Genomic DNA, 20,668 nt, shown 5'->3' with positions numbered 1-20,668 from the left:
ACAAAAAACAGTCAAAGTATTTAGACGTCAGGAGTTGCTTATACAATAAACATCTGTACTGGAACAAGACAAATCTCCCAGAAACTCAAAAAAAAAATAAATAATAAATAAAAATCCACATAATAAATATAAAAAAAAAAAATAAAATAAAACCCTCTGGTAAGTTCATTTGGACGTTCACAAATGGATTAAACACAGAGTTGTTTTAAAAGCACCAATTAAGCGTCTTTGAGAGGAGGAGGAACGTCATTCGCCCACAGTCGACTCGCACAAGAGCAGCTCTGATAATGGAGCTTTTGTCCCGACGCACAAACACGCGGCCGACGCTTAATTGAAAAATGAACCAACGATTTTAAACCCGTTATTTCACTATTTTAAAAACACATTTTCTTTGTGGCTCGTTGAATCGTGGATCTGTGGGAAAAACCTCGCGCGCCTCCTGTTTTTGTCTCTTTTTTTTTGTCGGGCGGCAAATGTTAAAGACGAGCGATTAACGGTTAAACACGGAACACGTTTAGACCGGCGTGTTCCAGCTCTCCACGCTAAGTCACTCCCCCTTCAGAGCGCTATCAAAACACAGTAAGAGTGTAAAGAGACTACGGAACATCGAGCCAGGATTGTGAAGGTGTAGAGTAAAGTTTTTGGATCATTTAGACTAAACTAGGTCTAAACTAGGTCTAAACCAGGACCAAACCAGGACCAAACCAGGACCAAACCAGGACTAACCCAAGACAAAACAAGACCCAAACCAGGTCTAAATAAGAGCTAAACTAGGACTAAAATAGGACTAAAACAGGACTAAACCAGGGCTAAACCAGGTCTAAAACCAGGGCTAAACAAGAACTAAACCAAGACTAAACCAGGTCTAGACCAGAGCTAAATAAGAGCTAAACTAGGACTAAATCAGGACTAAACTGGGACTAAACCAGAGCTAAAGCAGGAGCTAAACAAGAGACTAAAACCCAGGTCTAAATCAGGTATAAACAAGAACTAAACCAAGACTAAACCAGATCTAACAAAGCTAAACTAGACTAAACAGGACTAAACCAGGCTAAATAAGAGCCAAACTAGGACTAAACCAGGACTAAACCAGGGCTAAACAAGAGCTAAACTAGGATTAAAACAGGTCTACATGAGAGCTAAACCAGGACTAAACCAAGACTAAATCAGGTCTAAACTAAGGATAAACAACGGTTAAAACAGAACTAAACCAGGTCTAAACGAAAGTTGAACTAGGACTAAACCAGGGGTAAACTAGGACTTAACAAGAACTTAACCAGGACTAAACCAGATCTCAACGAAAGCTAAACTAGGACTAAACCAGGACTAAACCAAGTCTAAACAGGAGCTACACCAAGATTAAGCAAGGTCTAAACCAGGACTAAACCAGGGCTAAACAAGGATTGTCTAAACCAAGACTAAACAAGAGCTAAACCAGGACTAAACCAAGACTAAGCCAAGACTAAATCAGGTCTAAACTAGGGATAAACCAGGGGTAAACCAGGTCTAAACCAGGGCTACACTACAAGGACTAAATAAAAAAAAAAAAAAAACACCAAACAAAACAAAAAAAACAAACAAAAAAAACACAACACACAGAAAAAAAAAAAAGACTGGAAAAAAACAAAAAAAACAACCTCCACCTCAAAAAAGTGCAATGAAACGACAATCAAATCGAGGTTCTGAAACACAAATTCGAGTTAGTTCTGTTTTATTTACGTCACGGCAAAAACGTCGGCGCTCACAGTAAACGAAGAGAATTATCTTTTCTTCATTTTGATGTGTTCAGTTGTGTTTGTGCAGAGAAAGTGTCTTCGTTTACTCTTCCTTTCACATCATTCGACACGAGTAACACCAGTTTTTTTTTTTTCCGAACATGTAAAAATCAAACTTGAGACATAATTGAGTCGACGTCGGAGGAAGTGACTCGGATTTATCCACTGCCGACATTTACCCGAAAGCGGCATAAGTCTGCACTGAAGTCTGGGTCAAATGCTGAGGACAAATCTCCCAACGGGGACAATAAAAGGTGACACCTCATCCCTCTTTCCTCTTTCCTCTCGCTCCTCTCGTCCCGCGGTCCGTGACGGTGTGACGCTGTGACGGCGTGATGCAGAGGACGGAGATAAAGGTCAGTGTTTATGGGGGGTTTATGTTGCGTGGAGATGGTTCGGGCTCGTGTAAAAGCGTACGGCAGCTGTAACTGTGGAGCGTTTTCACATGAGCTCAAATCCCCCAGGTCAAACCGGGAGACACGAGAAAGAACACTGCACTTTAATCAGGGATCTCTTTATTTAGAATTATGGAAAATATTACACCATTTTTTTATTATTTCAAATGTGTGTCGATGAAAAATACAGCTCCAGGTATATTTTTTTAATGTATTTTTTATATAATTTTTTGTCAGTGTGGTTTGATCTTTGGTTGTAATTTTTGTTGAATATTATTATTGTTTTTATTTGTGTTTATTGCTTAATTTGTTGTGTTGATGTCTGTCAGGTTGACTAAGATTATTATAACACACAAACAGCTCGGTAGAAAAAAAAAAAAAAGTTTAAAAAAAAAAAAAATCAGTTTGGTAGAAAAAAAAAATAAATAAAAAAAAAAAATCAGTTTGGTAGAATAAAAAAAAAAATAAAAAAAAAAAATCAGTTTGGTAGAATAAAAAAAAAAAATCAGTTTGGTAGAATTAAAAAAAAATCAGTTTGGTAGAATAAAAAAAAAATCAGTTTGGTAGAATAAAAAAAAAATCAGTTTGGTAGAATAAAAAAAAATCAGTTTGGTAGAATTAAAAAAAAATCAGTTTGGTAGAATTAAAAAAAAAATCAGTTTGGTAGAATTAAAAAACAAACAAACAGTTTGGTAGAATAAAAAAGGGGTTAGGGTTAAAAAAAAAGCAATATATAATATAATATATGTAATGTATATGTAATGTATGGAGTTCAGTTGTACAGAACCACATGAGCTTTTCTAAATGTTTGTATATGTTTAGTAAAAATTAATAAATACATTCTTTAAAGTTTCACCATGTAACTTTTCAGGTGAACGGTCTGCCACCTGCCCATCACCATGGACATGTTATTGCTCTGCCTGTGTATCTAGCATTTATTTTATTACAGGTGTTTTCATCTGTAATTTTTCACCACGATTAGTCGATTCATCGAGAAATGATCATTAAGAATTTCATCGATTACGTTCATTTTTAATCGACAAACCGAATGCAGGTCGCTGTGCATAGTGTAGGGAGACCAAACGACTGGGTTTTTTTTTAATAAAGTGATGCAAATGTCTGGGTTTTCATTTCCTTTCATTGGGCCACTAAACTGAGCGTCTCTCGTAGCTTTTTGTGACTCAGAAGGAGCGAGACACAAACAGTCGGTCAGTCTGCAACACGACGAAGCACAAATGTGTATTTAACGGTGATTTGTACCAGAAATTCCACGCTTTCCGTCCCGGTCGAGACAAGTGTGAGTCCATGTGCACAGTGTATAAAACAGCACATATGTGTCGGTGTCCAGAGGCGGTGCCAGGAACCTCAAAAAACATTAAAAAGTTTTTCCAGGTGAGAGTCGCTCAATGTGGATGACGAGGCCCCGCCCCCCTCCCCCCGTACGCTGTCCTGGTTTTGACAAACACAAATCTGGTCACATTAACCTGTGTTCACCTGAGTCATGTCCCTTAGTCCGACAGAAGTTAAACCGCATCAGAGCTTAATAGTGTTTGGGGTTTTTTTTTCGCTTAGTTTATGCAAATGAGTCATGTGGTTTTCGTTTCTGTGACACTTGCGCGAAGCTGCATGAACGGGCTGATGTGGCTCTACAGTGGTTATGTTTATTTGTCGTAAAGTTTAGTTTATTTATGCAGATTAGTGCAGATAGTAATAATCAGTGTTGGGAAGAATACTTTTAAAATGTAATCCCCTACAGATTACAGATTACATACCCCAAAATGTAGTTTGTAACGTAATCCATTAAATTACTTAAAGTGAGTAACGTAATCTGAATACTTTGGATTACTTGATATTGTCATGCTTTTGAAAACAACATGAATGTAACAACCACATCTGTTGAGCCCAAGTCTCCATGAACAGACGACTGTTTACTACAGAGAAGTAAAGACCAGGAAATCTTAACATGAGGTATTTGTTTGTCTGATCAAAGAAAATAAAAAGCCCCGTCTTTACTTAAGCATTTTAAAAAATATTATTGATAGAGAAATGATTTCTATATGAAATCACTGCTGCCTTAAATTATGTCCACCTACTGTTAGTGTCATATTGTCTAGACCAGGTTTAGTCCTGGTCCTGGTTTAGTCCTGGTTTAGAGTCCTGGTCTTTAGTCCTGGTTTAGTCCTGGTTTTCCTGGTTAGTCCTGGTTTAGTCCTGGTTTATCCTGGGTTTAGTCCTGGTGGTTTAGTCCTGGTTTAGTCCTGGTTTAGTCCTGGTTTAGTTTGGTTTATTCCTGGTTTAGTTTGGTTTAATCCTGGTTTAGTCCTGGTTTAGCCCAAAATGTGAAAACAGGAAAATACCGCTGTGTAATCCATTTATTTTAACAAAGTAACTGTAATCCAATTACCACTCACTGAAACAGTAACTGTAACTGAATACAGTTACTCATAAATTGTACTCTGATTACGTAATACCAGTTACATGTAATCCATTACTCCCCAACACTGGTAATAATAATGATGATCATTTTAACATAAAAACGTTAATGATTAATCGATAATCGATCGTTAATTCTCCCGACGATCGAGGAAGAAAATTTTATCGAATGCCCGTCCCTCGTGTGAACGCAAACTTTCTTCAATCCGCAAAAAAACAAAACAAAACAAAATCTAGAAGCGTTGTCATGTGGATGTACCTTATGCAATCGGAGCATTCTAATTATCCATTATTCACAACTTTCAGAGTGGAGTAAAACTAGCATTCTAACCACACACTTCCTGATCACACACTATAAACGATTCAACATGTAACTTATAATTTGACGCAGAACGCACCACATATTTTGACCTCAAGAGCAGCTTATACAATAAATCTGGCAAACAACACACACACACACACACAAACAAAAGAAGTACAAACCCTTTAATGCCACACTGCGGAACATTCAGGACAAAACAACAACCTGCAGCAGAAATAGAACGACTTTAAAGTGAAGCATCGTCAGAGCCGTGAAAAAAAAACAAAAAAAAAGAAGTCGCTCGGTTTGGCCTTTGATCCGTGAATGAAAAATGATGTTAATGTGTCACGAGCAGAAGACGGAAAGAATAAAAATAAAAATAAAAGTGTGTGTGTGTGTGTTTTGTGTGTGTGTGTGTGTGTGTCCACTTCCAGAGATAAAAGACGCCTTGATCGCGGCTTCACAGGTTTGGATCAGTCAGTGTAAAATCTAACAGTGTGAGACAGAACAGAGACCAGAGACAGAGACACAAAACACGTTTACATGATGTTTTTGAATTCCGAATGATGTGTTCTGAATTAAATAGTTTGGATTAAAATATGACGACCGGAAAATAAAAACACACACTTCAGCTGCTTTTGTTGTTGTTTTATTTTTATGAAGAATAAACGTTTACATGATCCAGGAAAAAATTAGTTCGACTTTAAAATCGAAACAAACCAAACACTCACTTCAGAATTAAGTTTAATTCCGAAGTGAGTGTTTATCACAAGGATCATGTTCTAGAAAAAAACGAGTCCAAACGCCTTCAAGACCGAGACAAGACCGAGTCCAAACGCCTTCAAGACCGAGACAAGACCGAGTCCAAGCACCTTCAAGACCGAGACAAGACCGAGTCCAAGCACCTTCAAGACTGAGACAAGACCGAGTCCAAGAGCCTTCAAGACCGAGACAAACCGAGTCCAAACGCCTTCAAGACGAGACAAGACGAGTAGAACCGAGCCTTGAGACCGAGTCCAAGAGCCTTCAAGACCGATCCAAGAGCCTTCAAGACCGAGACAAGACCGAGTCCAAACGCCTTCAAGACCGAGACAAGACCGAGTCCAAACGCCTTCAAGACCGAGACAAGACCAAGTCCAAGACCGAGAGTCCATCAAGACCTTCAAGACCGAGACAAGACCGAGTCCAAACACCTTCAAGACCGAGACAAGACCGAGTCCAAACAGCCTTCAAGACCGAGACAAGACCGAGTCCAAACGCCTTCAAGACCGAGACAAGACCGAGTCCAAGCACCTTCAAGACCGAGACAAGACCGAGTCCAAGAGCCTTCAAGACCGAGACAAGACCGAGTCCAAACGCCTTCAAGACCGAGACAAGACCGAGTCCAAACGCCTTCAAGACCGAGACAAGACCGAGTCCAAAAGCCTTCAAGACCGAGACAAGACCGAGTCCAAACGCCTTCAAGACCGAGACAAGACCGAGTCCAAACGCCTTCAAGACCGAGACAAGACCGAGTCCAAAAGCCTTCAAGACCGAGACAAGACCGAGTCCAAAGCCTTCAAGACCGAGACAAGACCGAGTCCAAGAGCCTTCAAGACCGAGATAAGACCGAGTCCAAGCACGCCTTCAAGACCGAGACAAGACCGAGTCCAAGAGCCTTCAAGACCGAGACAAGACCGAGTCCAAACGCCTTCAAGACCGAGACAAGACCGAGTCCAAGAGCCTTCAAGACCGAGACAAGACCGAGTCCAAGAGCCTTCAAGACCGAGACAAGACCGAGTCCAAGAGCCTTCAAGACCGAGACAAGACCGAGTCCAAACGCCTTCAAGACCGAGACAAGACCGAGTCCAAACGCCTTCAAGACCGAGACAAGACCGAGTCCAAGAGCCTTCAAGACCGAGACAAGACCGAAGTCCAAACCTTCAAGACCGAGACAAGACCGAGTCCAAGAGCCTTCAAGACCAAGAGCCTTCAAGACCGAGACAAGACCGAGTCCAAAGAGCCTTCAAGACCGAGACAAGACCGAGTCCAAACGCCTTCAAGACCGAGACAAACGAGAAGACAAGACGAGTCCAAACGCCTTCAAGACCGAGACAAGACCGAGTCCAAACGCCTTCAAGACCGAGACAAGACCGAGTCCAAACTTCAAGACCGAGACAAGACCAAGTCCAGACTGAGTCCAAGACCATAAGAAAGTGAATATTTAGACATGAATTACACAAAACAAAACTTTTTTTTTGGCTCTGGGCCCATTTTTTTGCCCTTAAAGTGTCACTTTTCTGGTGTTATTGTTTTGTCTGGAATGTTCCACAGTGTGGCATTAAACCTTTCTATCTTCATGGAGACCAAACCAGCCCAAGTTACAGGTCGGATCTGTGGAGAATGTGTCAGAATGTCTGTTTTTTGAAGTATTTTTGAGCTACAAAAAAAAAAAAAACAAAAAAAAAAACACTTGTAATTAAACTAGAGCTGTTTAAAGTCACACTGCGGAACATTCCAAGCCGAGCAATGACATATTATCCATAGAAACAAGCAGGCGAAAAGTTACACAGTGCAGCTTTAAAACAAAAAAATAAAAAATAAAATAATGAAGTCGTCAAACGGAGCGAGAGAGAGAAAAGTGAAAGATCTGAGCGTCGGGACGGAGTTTTCAAAGTGAATGAACCTGCGGAGCCGATAAGAAAAACAAAGAGACACTTTCTTTTTTTTTCTTTTTTTTTCTCTTAATGGAATCATTCGCTCCCAAAGAACGAGTCTGAATTATACTCACTCTCTTTCTCTCTTTCTCTCTTTCTCAGATTCTACACCCGTCTGTAATTATTATGAGGAATGAAGACGACGACGTAAATTAAAAGAGACGAAAAGAAAGAAAAAAGAGAGAGAGAACTGAGAGAGAGAAACAGAGAGAGAGTGAGAGTCTGAGTTTATTAGAGGGAGAGAAAGAGAGGCAGGAGAATGGATGGAGATGTAAAGCAAAAAGGGAGGGAGAGAGAATAGAGAAAGAGACAGGGAGAGATAGAGAGTGAGAGTGTGTGTTTATTAGAGGGAGAGAAAGAGAGAGAGAGAGAGAGAAAGAAAGAGAGAGAGATAGAAAGAGGCAGAGAAAGGGGTCCGGGAAGAGAGGAGGAGGGAGAGAGTAAGAACAAGAGAAAGACAGAGAGAAACAGAGAGAGAGAAAGACAGAGAGGGAGAGAAACAGAGAGAGGGAGAGAGAGAGAGAAACAGAGAGAGAGAAAGACAGAGAGGGAGAGAAACAGAGGGAGAGAAACAGAGAGAGGGACAGAGAGAGAGGGAGCGAGAGTAAAAACAAGAGAAAAAGTGGAGAGAGACAGAAACGGAGAGAGAGAGGGAGAGAAACAGAGAGAGAAAGAGAGAGAGAGAGAGAAGAGAGAGAGAGAGAGAGAGAGACAGAGAGAGAGAGAAACAGAGGGAGAGAAACAGAGAGAGAAGAGAGAGAGGAGGAGAGAGAGAGAGAGAGAGAGAGGGAGAGAAACAGAGAGAGGGACAGAGAGAGAGAAAGAGGGAGAGAAACAGAGAGAGAGAAACAGAGGAAGAGAAACAGAGAGAGAGACAGAGAGAGAGAAAGAGAGAGAGAGAAACAGAGGGAGAGAAACAGAGAGAGAGAGAGACAGAGGGAGAGAAAGAGAGAGAGAGAAACAGAGGAAGAGAAACAGAGAGAGGGACAGAGAGAGAGAAACAGAGGGAGAGAAACAGAGAGAGAGAAAGAGAGAGAGAGAAAGAGAGAGAAACAGAGAGAGAGAGAGAAAACAGAGAGAGAGAAAGAGGGAGAAGAAGAGAAGAGAGAGAAACAGAGAGAGAGAGAACAGAGAGAGAAACAGAGAGAGAGAAACAGAGGAGAGAGAAACGAGAGAGGGAGAGAAACAGAGAGAGAAACAGAGGAGAGAGAGAGAGAGAGAGAGAGAGAGAGAGAGAAGAGAAACAGAGAGAGAAACAGAGAGAGAGAAACAGAGGGAGAGAGAGAGAGAGAGAGAGAGAGAGAAACAGAGAAAGAGAAAACTGTGCAAACATTTGAAAGGAGAAATTGAATTTTGTTTCTAAATGTCATAATTGAAGTATTAAACAGAATAATTATTACTTCAAACAGCGGAAAAAGAGAAAGAATGTGAAAGAGGGAAAGAGAGAGAGACAGAGAAACAGAAAGACACAGAGAGAGAAAGAGAAAAAAAAAAGTTAAACAGTTACGAGCAAATTCTGATAAAATCCCGTGTAACTTCTGATGAAGAGTCCAAAACCTCGATCTTTTTTTCCTTCCCTTCCCTCTTTTTCTCTCTTTCTTTCTTTTTTTAAACTTTTATTTATATTTTTTGTCATTTTGTGGGAAAGAATATCGAGCACAAAAAAAAACCCCAAAAAACAACAACAACAAAAGACAAAAAAACGATAAATAAATAAAAAGAAGTGTTTACATATTTTTTGTTAATCGCTTAAATCTTTTGTTTTCTGTTTATTCATCTTTTTTTTCTCTCTCTCTGTCTCTTTCTTACGGCCTGAAATGTTCCGCAGTGTGGCTTTAAACTCCATCCACCTTAAAAAAAACAAAAAAAAAAACAAAACAAAACAAGGAGCGAGGAGTCAAACCCGCGACCGCAAATAGAGCAAATAGAGTGAAAGCATTTACGGGAGTTAACACCGGAGCGCGACACTACGTTTCCCACGATGCATCTGTGCGGGCCCCGGGGTCAAGTGCAGGGGAGGAGGAAATGGAAGTTTGGGAGCGCGCGACCTCCGACCTCCGGAACACTTTTACCGCCTTAAAAGCTTCTTATTTTGAAACAGAATCGTGGAGAGTTTTTGAGAGGAAAGTGGAGAGGCGTGAGTTTTGTTTTTCTCGTTCAGTAAAAGTTTAAACGGCTCAAATATCGTCGAGAAAAAGATGAAGGTGTTTTTGTAAAAATGGAGGGTGTAATTAGGGCCGCGTCCAGAGTCTGTTACAGTGAACTTTGAGTCCTTTTCCTCCTGAAGGAAGTGCAGCCCGAGAGCTGAAAGTTTCAAAATAAAAACCTTCACGACTAAAAGAGGTTTAATCTGCACATACAGACACTAAACCAGGACTAAACCAGGACTAAACCAGGACTAAAGCAGGACTAAAGCAGGACTAAACCAGGACTAAAGCAGAACTAAAGCAGGACTAAACCAGGACTAAACAAGGACTAAACCAGGACTAAAGCAGGACTAAACCAGGACTAAACCAGGACTAAAAGGACTAAAGGGACTAAACCAGGACCTAAACCAGACTAAACCAGGACTAAGGACTAAACCAGACTAAACAGACTAAACAGACTAAACCAGGACTAAAACTAAACAGAACAAACCAGACTAAACAGACTACAACTAAACCAGGACTAAAAACTAAACCAACTAAACCAGGACTAAACCAGACTAAACAGGAACTAAAGGACTAAACCAGGGACTAAGGACTAAAACAGGACTAAACAAGGACTAAAACTAGGACTAAACTAAAACAGAACTAAAATGGGACTAAAACAGAATTAAACCAGGACTAAACCAGAACCGAACCAGGACTAAACCAGGAATAAATCAGGACAGAACCAGGACTAAACTGGGACTAAAACAGAACTAAACCAGGACTAAATCGAGACTAAAACAGAACTAAACCAGGACTAAACCAGAACTAAAACAGAACTAAACCAGGACTAAACCAGGTCTAAACCAGAACTAAAACAGAACTAAACTGGGACTAAAACAAAATTAAACCAGGACTAAACCAGGAATAAATCAGGACAGAACCAGGACTAAACCGGGACTAAAACAGAACTAAACCAGGACTAAACCGGGACTAAAACAGAACTAAACTGGGACTAAAACAGAACCGAACCAGGACTAAACCAGAAATAAATCAGGACAGAACCAGGACTAAACCGGGACTAAAGTGGGACTAAATCGGGACTAAAACAGAATTAAACGTGGACTAAACCAAGACTAAACTAGGACTAAACCAGGACTAAACCAGAACTAAAACAGAACTAAACTGGGACTAAAACAGAACCGAACAAGGACTAAACCAGAAATAAATCAGGACAGAACCAGGACTAAACCGGGACAAAATTGGGACTAAAACGGGACTAAAACAGAATTAAACGTGGACTAAACCAGTTCTAAACTAGGACTAAACCAGCACTAAACCAGAACTAAAACAGAACTAAACTGGGACTAAAACAGAATTAAACCAGAAGTGAAACTGAACTAAAACGGAACAAAAACTGAACTAAACGTGGACTAAACCAGACTAAAACAGGATTGAACAAGCACTAAACCAGGACTAAAGTGGGACTAAAACAAAACTAAACCAGAACTAAACCAGGACTGAACCAGAACTGAACAAGATCTGAACAAGCATTGAACCAGGACTAAAACAGAATTAAATCGGGACTAAAATATAATTAAACCCAGACTAAACCAGGTCTAAACCAGGTCTAATGAGTAAATTATTCTGTTTTTTTTCACAGTTTTGTTCTTTAAACTCTTGGTGGTTTAGCGTCGGTCCGTCGCCTTCTTCGCTTCGACTTCGCCCTTTTTTTTATTCCGAGGCCGAACCGTAAGCGGCACGACGGACGTGTGAGGATGAGTGACGCGAGCCGCCCGAATGAAAGCGCGGCCCCGGACGACGCGGCGAGGGAGCCCGATTTCCCAGGAGGCCGCGGGGTTACGGCGCCTCGGCTCCGGACTGCAGATGGAGAAGGTCCCAGCGGTGCCCGAGTCTTTGAGCTGTGAACGACCAGGATTATAACCAGACCAAACCGAGACCAGAACAGGGACTTGGAACGTGACTTACAAGAGCAGAAAGAGAGAAAAAGAAAGAAAGAGTGTGGGCGGTGTAATGAAAGTGGAGGAAGAGAAAAGCTTTTAACAATTTAATCAACAAATATAAAAAGAAAAGACGAGTAATTGAAATTTGAATGCTTTAATTAGGACATCGCAAATAATTTTTTTATGTAACAAAATGTCCCCGTGTGTTTATCGGCTCTTAAAAGCTGAAAATTCTGTAGTTTAGACTTTTTCAGACATGTTCTGAGATGTTCCCGTGCGTCGGATGCCCTCCCAGTGTCCCAATATCGATATATCGTACGTTTAATGCGACGTTTTTTGGCGTATTTTACAAAATTATTTTCTTACAGCTGCAGTTTTCGTCAGTCGTTTAGTAGAAGGAAACTCGTTTATGCGACAAATTTGACATTTTCAGTGTTTTGATGATTAAAATGGGCGACGGTTCTGAAGATGTCTTGCAGCAGCAGCCGAAATATGTCAACAAGGTGAATAAACTTTACTGTATTTTCTCTAAAAAATAACCCGACACATTTAAGTACCTAAAAAGACAAAATGAACATGTTTAGTTTAAAATAAGTGTGTTTCATATGAAGTCTTTTAGTATCACAGCCACGATTTAGACATTATTTTTTATTGAACTGTATCGAATCGATTTGAAATAGATCATATTGTATCGAAAGTGTATCGTATCGTGGCCTACGTATTGAGGTATGCATCGTGTCATGGCCTATGTATCGAGGCATGTATCGTATCGAGGTCTATGTATCGATGTATGTATCGTATCGTGGCTTAAGTATCGAGGTATGTATCGTATCGGTATGTATCCATGTATGTATCGAGGTATCGTATCTATGTATCGTATCGTGGCTTAAGTATTGACGTATGTATCGTATCGTGACCTATGTATCAAGGTATGTATCGTATCGTGGCCTATGTATCGAGGTATGTATCGTATCGTGGCCAAAGTATCGAGGTATGCATTGTATTGTGGTCTATGTATCGAGGTATGTATCGTGGCCTATGTATCGAGACATGTATCGTATCGTGGCCAAAGTTTTGAGGTATGTATCGTACCGTGGCATATGTATCGAGTCATGTATCGTACCGTATGGTATCATATGTATCGAGACATGTATCGTATATGTACATGTATCGTATCGTGGTATCAGTATGTATCGAGGTATGTATCGTATCGTGGCCTATGTATCGAGGTATGTATCGTATCGGGAACTTCTTACGGTAATGATGCCCAGCCCGTATTAATTGACTAGTTTTCAGTCTTTTCAGTCAAAAAAACAAACAAAACAAATCTTGGTCAAATCTTTGAAATGTTCTCGTTATATTTGTTTACATAATAATGAAAATAATGGGGGGGGGGGCTGCTCTATCTGAAGATCTAACTCAAGTTGGATTGATCTAATTTGATCTTTTAACACAATCTGACCAGAAAGAAGTGATTTGGCCGGAGCTCCAACAGGTGACAACAAACAACAATTTAGTCACAAACGAGCATTAGCATTAGCATTAGCATTAGCATTAGTCAACAGTTTTTCAGTTTTTCTCTCTCACAGTATGAACCATAAACTGGTATTGATTCCTCTGTGTGTTCTGCCATTTTTGTTAATTACATGTGTCAAAGCCGAGTCTCTTCGCACGTGTCTTCGTTAGACTCAGACTGAGGAGGTGTTGGAGATGTAAAGTGAGATGTGGCTGATTGATGTGTGTTTGTTCTGTGTGTGTTTTTAGTATAGATCCACATATATCTTCATAGAGACGTACAGTGTCACGTGGTTGGACGAGTTGTGTGCATGTCTCTGTGTGATTTTTAGCATAAGTCATTTATCTTGTACACTTACAGGCAGGGGGGACTGACAATCTGTGAAAAGTCCAGAACGACCGTCCGATCAACCCATGGATGAATTAAAACAACTGGATACAGCACTGCTGCTTGTATCTGCCTTGAGTTTACGAAGTGACACTCACTGGAATTTCAGCGGAAAAAATCCCCTGGGCCGAGAAAAGATTTTTCTCATAGAGGCAAAGTAATCACAAACTGCTCATGTTCGGCTGACAGGGACCTAAAACTTTCAAAAATGTCGGATTTTGTGGCGATTTTATTATTATTATTATTCATTTTATTTATTTCATTCATAAAGCATAAAAAGACATCGACAGTGTCACAACATCAGACACACAAGAAATGAATGAAAAGGAGCAGAAAGAAGAAAAACTCTTATGTTCTCTGCCCCCCTTTCCTTTTTCAAGACAAACACCAATAAACACCGATGGTCACTAAACCAAAATTTTTACCCATTTTTAGATCATACACTATTTCTCAGTTCAAAACCCTCCAGTTGTCTTAAAAAAACTCTTTACAATCGTTCGGTCCGGCTCCTGCTCCTCTCGCTCTGATTGGTCAAAGTGATCACGTGATACACAAGCTCGCGCTCCGTGCGTCCGCGTGCGTTCGCGTGCGTTCGCGTGCGTCCGCGTGCGTCCGCGTGCGTTCGCGTGCGTCCGCGTGCCTTCGCGTGCGTCCGCGTGCTTCCCGGGAGAAAAGACACTACTGCACATGCTCGATCGGCCACCAGACACCGGAAGAACCTCGCTGGGCTAAAGGCGAATCTGGGATCATGAAACATTGAGCTCGGCCCTTTTGGAACCTGGAGGCTCGGGTCGACCTCTACTGGGCATCGGACCGTACAAACAGCAGAGGCGCTAATATCATAATTTGCCCATTTGTCAAAGGTGAAAAAGAAGAAAATGGGAAAAGGTTAAAAAGAAAAAAGCTGAGTCACTTCGAAATGAAGTGATTTAGGTGTTTTTGTTAATTAACAGAAACAGTTCATCTTTGTGTGTTTTCTTCAATTACTTCATTGATGATTTATTGAAATGATTCTTTATTTTCACCCCATGGTAGGTGTGTTTGTGCGGGAAAAGTCTAGGGCTGTTTTTGGTCCCAGTCCGTCCCTGTTCACAGCGTGACGTCACTTAAAAGGATCAGTAAATTAGTGAAGTTAAAGTCTGTGCATGTTTAGTGTTTTAGTTTAGACCCTCATATATCTTCACAGAGACTTACAGCGTGAGCTTGTTGTGTGTCGTGTGCATTTCTCTGGGTGTTTTTAGTATAAATCTTCGTACATCGTGACAGTTTCACAGCGTGAGCGTGTTGTGTGTAGTGTGCATTTCTCTGGGTGTTTTTAGTATAAATCCTCGTACATCGTGACAGATTTACAGCGTGAGGTGGTTGTGTCGCGTGCATGTGTTTGTTTGTTTTTATAAATCCTCATGTTTTCTGCAGCAGGTGATGGGAACCACCTCCACACACTTTAAAACTTAGTTTGTTTTTACCGCTGTCGACTAGAAGTGGGACCAAGTCTTTGTTCTGCGAGTCTCAAGTAAGTCTCAAGTCTTTGACCTCAAGTCCGAGTCAGGCCCCAAGTCAAATACAGACAAGTCACTGACCCATAAGTCCGAGTCAAGTCCAAGTCGTCTGCTTTGAGCTTCAAGTCATTTCAATTCTTTAAACCAAAATAAAAAATACATCTTAGATTTCTGTAATTTACTTTTAAGATAAATTGTACTTTTTAGAATTCAGATTTAAAAGTGCTTCTCAAGTCACAGGCCTCAAGTCCAAGTCAAGTCCCAAGTCACCGACCTTCACGTCTTAGTCCATTTTATCAAGTCAAGTCTCAAATCCTAAAAACAGTGCCTTAAAACCTCCTCACTGCTTCATGTACCTGGTAAAATATTGAATAAATAAATAAATTAAATGCATCTTGGTTTGACTTACAGCGTGAGGTGGTTGAAGCCCACGGTCCTCAGGGTGAAGGCTCGGCCAGCAGTCTGACGTGCGTGAACAGGACGCCGATGGACTCCTCAAAACTGGTGAGCTTCTGCAGAACCGGAGACGTGTCGATCAGGTGTCGGTCACTCTGAGGCTCCTGGACCTGGACAGACGAGGATGAGAAGGACGGGAGATAAAGAAACGGAAACAAAACGAAGGAGACGGTGAAGCGGCACGACTCCGCTGCAGCGTGGAAACCTTCTCAGTGGTCTTTACAACTTTTCTGATCTGTTGTTTTTCCTTGAAAGGCTCAGAAAACAGATGTTCAGACTCTACGAGCAGCGGTTCTCTGCTCTGAAGAGTCCGACAGAAGCTCACAGCAGCTTCAGGAGAAGATCTGAAACTGGAGACTAAAGAACTCGAACTGCTCCATCTGAAACTTTTACACGTGATTTGTCCCACCACCAATCCCAGAGCTGGTCCTGGTCTCAGTCCCGAGCCCGGTCTGGTCCTGGACTGGTCCCGGTTCCAGTCCCAGTCTCAGTCCTGGTCTGGTCCTGGTCTCAGTCCCAGTCCGGTCCTGTACTGGTCTGGGTCTCAGTCACAGTTTTAGTCCCAGTCTCAATCACGGTCTGGTCCTGGTCTCAGTCCTGGTCTCAGTCCCGGTCTCAGTCCGGGTCTCAGTTCTGGTCTCAGTCTGGTCCTGGACTGGTTCTGCTTTCAGTCCCAGTCTCAGTCTCGATCTCAGTCCCAATCTCAGTCCCGGTCCTGTTCCTGATCTGGTCCCGGTCTCAGTCATGGTCTAAGTCCCGGTCCTGGTCTCAGGCCCGGTCTCAGGCCCGGTCTCAGGCCCGGTCTAAGTCCCGGTCTAAGTCCCGGTCTCAGTCCCTGTCCGGTCCTGGTTTCAGGCCCTGTTTCAATCATGGTCTGGTCCTGGTCTCAGTCTTTGTCTCAGTCCTGGTCTGTCTGTGGTCCACAACTGGTCCCGGCCTCAGTCCTGGTCTCAGTCCTTGTTTCCCTCCTGGTTTCAGTCCCGGTCTCAGTCCCGGTCCTGTTCCTGGTTTCAGTTCTGGTCTCAGTCTGGTCCTGGACTGGTTCTGCTTTCAGTCCCGGTCTCAGTCTCGATCTCAGTCCCAATCTCAGTCCCAGTCTCAGTCCCGGTCCTGTTCCTGATCTGGTCCCGGTCTCAGTCCCGGTCTAAGTCCCGGTCCTGGTCTCAGTCCCGGTCTCAGGCCCGGTCTCAGGCCCGGTCTCAGTCCCGGTCCTGTTCCTGATCTGGTCCCGGTCTCAGTCCCGGTCTCAGTCCCGGTCTCAGTCCCGGTCTCAGTCCCGGTCCGGTCCTGGTTTCAGTCCCTGTTTCAATCACGGTCTGGTCCTGGTCTCAGTCTTTGTCTCAGTCCTGGTCTGGGTCTGGTACACAATTGGTCCCGGTTTCAGTTCCTGTCTCAGTCCCGGTCTGGTCCCGGTCTCAGTCTTTGTCTCAGTCCCGGCCGGGTTCCTGTCTGGTCCCGGACCTGTTTTAGTCCTGGTTCAGTCCGTTTTCTGTTTTTTTTCCATTTTTCATTTAAACACAAAATAAAAATCTAAAAAAAACAAATCATTATCTGTTTTTTTTTTTTTCATTTTCTTATTTTTGGTTTTATTTTGAAAAACCAATGACACACAGATTGTTCCTCTCAAACGTTTCCAAACTTATCAGTCTGTTGTTCGCCGATGTGAGCGCCGCGTCCCGAACATCCCGCCCTAGACAAGCACACAGCTCACCCCCCGCGCCGCTTTACTCAGACTCGGACTCGGACTCGGACTCGGAGGTCGGCGGGTGCGGAGGTGAAAGTCTCGCTCGCTCCGGTCGGCGGCTCATTATAAAGCCGAGCCGAGATGTAATGCGGCGCGTGTTTGTGGAATCAAGACAGATCCACGGATTAATTAGGGCTCCGGAAGCTTCTAATTGGTCTCTGTGTGAAAAGACGGCGGCGCGGACCCAGGCATCTGCTCCACGGAAACGCAAACACGACTTTCAAGAGGAAATATTGGTTTAGTCCGTCCCCATGGCCACCGATCTGCTCCAGCGATTTTATCTTTATTACACCAAACTCGTACGCTTTTATTTTTAAATACGTTAAAGATGTTTAGTCTTAAAAGTCCAAATCAGCCGTAGTTTAGTTTAGATCTTTATAAACGTGTTCTGAAAAGTCCCCGAATTTTCCGCTCTGGATTATAAAACACACTGTCATTAAATGGTTTATTTTCTAACTTTTTTTCACAAATAAACCACGTAGGACTTTAAACGAAACACAACAGTTAAACTATGTTCAGTCTGCACCTGAAGTGACCCAAATCTGATTTTTTGGCCCCTATGTTCCTGTATCTGATCTTTTAATGTCAGTCTGAACCACACAGATCCGATTTTTTTTTCAAATGTGACCCAGGACACTTGGATCTGTGCTCCTGAAACCGATACATATCTGATCTTTTGACATGTGACTTGAGTCTGAACAGTCAGGTCACATTCATCCACCTACACAATCCGTGTGTCATTCGTTCATTCATTTTTCAATATAAAACCCAAAATAACAAAACGAAAAAACAACAATATTCTTCATTATTTGTCTCTAAAATCAAAATGAAAAAACAGTTAATGATTCGTTTTTTCAGTTTTCGATTTTGTGTTTAAATGAAAAATGGAAAAAAAACGGATAACGGACGTTTCCCGTTTACGTGACTTCTGTGGCTGCGATGTCGGACTGAACCAGGACTGATCCAGGTCCGGGACCAGAGCAGGACCAGGGCGGACTCTAAGCCACAGGGTCCGAGCCTCAGCTTCGAGCTCTGGCTCTGTGCCGTGGGCTCTGAGTCTCCGGTCTGGTCTCGGTCTGGTCTCGGTCTGGTCCCGGTCTGGTCGGCCGGTCTCAGTCTCGGTCAGTCTCGGTCTGGTCCCGGTCTGGTCCCAGTCTGGTCTCAGTCTCAATCCCGCTCTCAGTCCTGGTCTGTTCCTGGTCTGTTCCCGGTCTCAGTCCCGGTCTGGTCCCGGCTTCAGTCCCAGTCTCAGTCTCGGTCTGGTCCCGGCCTCGGTCTCGGTCTGGTCGGTCCGGTCTGGTCCTGTCTGGTCCTCCAGTCTGGGTCCCTGTCTGGTCCTGGTCTGGTCCCTGTCTGGTCCCGGTCCTGGTCTGGTCCCTGTCTGTTCCCGGTATGGTCCCGGCCTGGTCCCAGTTTGGTCTCGGTCTCAGTCTCAGTCTCGGTGTGGTCAGTCTGTTCCCGTCTCAGTCTCGGTCTGTTCCAGGTCTCAGTCTCGGTCTGGGTTTGGTCCCGGTCTCAGTCTCAGTCCAGGTCTCAGTCTCGGTCTGCTCCTGGTCTCAGTGTCGGTCTCAGTCTCGGTCTCAGTGTCGGTCTCGGTCTCAGTTTCAGTTTCAGTCTCAGTCTCAGTCTCTGGTCCCGGCCTGGTCCGTTCCCGGTCTGGGCCCCGGTCTCAGTTTTGGTCTTGGTCCTGGTCTGGTCCCGGCCTGGTCTCAGTCTTGGTCTCAGTCTTGGTCTCAGTCTTGGTCTCAGTCCTGGTCTCAGTCCTGGTCTCAGTCTCAGTCTCTGGTCTCAGTCTCAGTCTCAGTCTCAGTCCTGGTCTCAGTCTCAGTCCTGGTCTCAGTCTGAGTCTCAGTCTCAGTCCGGTCTCAGTCTCAGTCTCAGTCTCAGTCTGAGTCTCGGTCTGCTCCTGGTCTCAGTCTTGGTCTAGTCTCGGTCTGCTCCTGGTCTCAGTCTTGGTCTCAGTCTCAGTCCTGGTCTCAGTCCTGGTCTAGTCTCGGTCTCGGTCCCGGTCTGTTCAGGTAAAAGCAGCAGTTCCCTCCAGTTATTTCATTTGCTCCGTGACTCGTCGTCTTCGTCAGGTTTGGGGGGCGGAGCCTGTGCTTCCGTTCCAGAACCCAACCTGTACTTGTTCATGTGCAGAAGAGACAACGGGAAGAGAGTTTATTTTGAATCACGTCTTCATTTTAAAAGTGTTTCTGTCTCGTATTCGATTGGGAAACGTCTCGTGTTTCTGATCTCAGAGTATTTTAATTGGGCGTCTGTTTGTAATGTCGCGGTTTTATCTCGGAAACGCCTCGCGCTCGCGGATCCGAGTGTGTGTGTGTGTGTGTGTGTGTGTGTGTGTGTGTGTGTGTGTGTGTGTGTGCGTGTGTGTGTGTTTTTTCTGTATATTTTTCCCTTTGGTTAATTAAGGAAAGGCATTTAAATGTCACACGTCAACACTAATGGAATCTGACAGGTCCACGGATACTACGGAGGAGAGGAGAGAATGTCCGCCAGCCAGAGACGAACGGAGGAAGAAGAGAGGAGGAGAGAAGAGAAGGAGAGGAGAGAGGGAGGAGAGAGGGAGGAGAGAGGGAGGAGAGGTGTGACCGAGAGGATGAGTGAGGAGGAGAGAGGAAAAGAGGAGAGTAAACGAGGAGGGAGGAGGAGAAGGGAGGAGAGATTTGGAGACAGGAGGAGAAAAGGTGTGGAGTAGAGAGGAGGAAGGAAGGGTAGGAGGAGGAGGGGAAAGGAGGAGAGAGGAGAGGAGACAAGGGGAGGAGAGGAGAGGAGAGAGGAGACAAGGAGAAGAGAGAGGAGGAGAGGAGGAGAGGAGAGGAGGAGAAGAGAGGAGAGAGGAGAGAGGAGAGGAGGAGAGAGGAGAGGAGGAGAGGTGTGACTGAGAGGATGAGTGAGGAGGAGAGAGGAAACGAGGAGAGAGGAGGAGAAGGGAGGAGAGATTTGGAGAAAGGAGGAGAGGAGACGAGCGAGGAGGGAGAGGAGAGGAGGAAAGGAGGAGGAGAGGAGAGGAGGGGAAGAGAAGAGGAGACGAGGGGAGGAGAAGAGGAGAGGAGGAGGAGAAGAGGAGACAAGGAGAGGAGGAGCGGAGACAAGGGGAGGAGAGGAGAGAGGAGGAGGAAACGAGGAGAAGAGAGGAGGAGAGGAGACAAGGAGGAGGAAGAGAGAGGAGAGAGGAGAGAGGGAGAAGGAGAGAGGAGAAGAAGAGAGGGAGGAGAGAAGGAGAGAGGAGAGGAAGAGAGGAGGAGAGGAGAGGAGAGAGGAGAAGGGAGGAGAGATTTGGAGACAGGAGGAGAGAGGAGAGGAGGAAAGGTGTGGAGTAGAGAGGAGGAAGGAGGAGTAGAAGGAGGAGGAGAGGAGAGGAGGAAAGGAG

General features: G+C 43.6%; 1 protein-coding gene across 1 annotated transcript in view; it reads right to left on the bottom strand.

Annotated features, from left to right (window-relative positions):
* drosha (drosha ribonuclease III) overlaps window positions 1-20,668 on the bottom strand; it is a 322,738-nt gene that overhangs the window by 72,580 nt on the left and 229,490 nt on the right. Inside the window, 2 exon segments of the mRNA XM_055151233.1 lie at window positions 15,505-15,550; window positions 15,553-15,661. Coding sequence (XP_055007208.1) covers window positions 15,505-15,550; window positions 15,553-15,661 — 155 coding nt within the window.

The sequence above is a fragment of the Boleophthalmus pectinirostris genome, unplaced genomic scaffold (assembly GCF_026225935.1).
Source record: "Boleophthalmus pectinirostris isolate CB_2022bp ecotype Guang Dong unplaced genomic scaffold, ASM2622593v1 HiC_scaffold_15, whole genome shotgun sequence".
Taxonomy (NCBI): Eukaryota; Metazoa; Chordata; class Actinopteri; order Gobiiformes; family Gobiidae; genus Boleophthalmus; species Boleophthalmus pectinirostris.
This window is presented reverse-complemented; position numbering and strand designations above follow the sequence as displayed.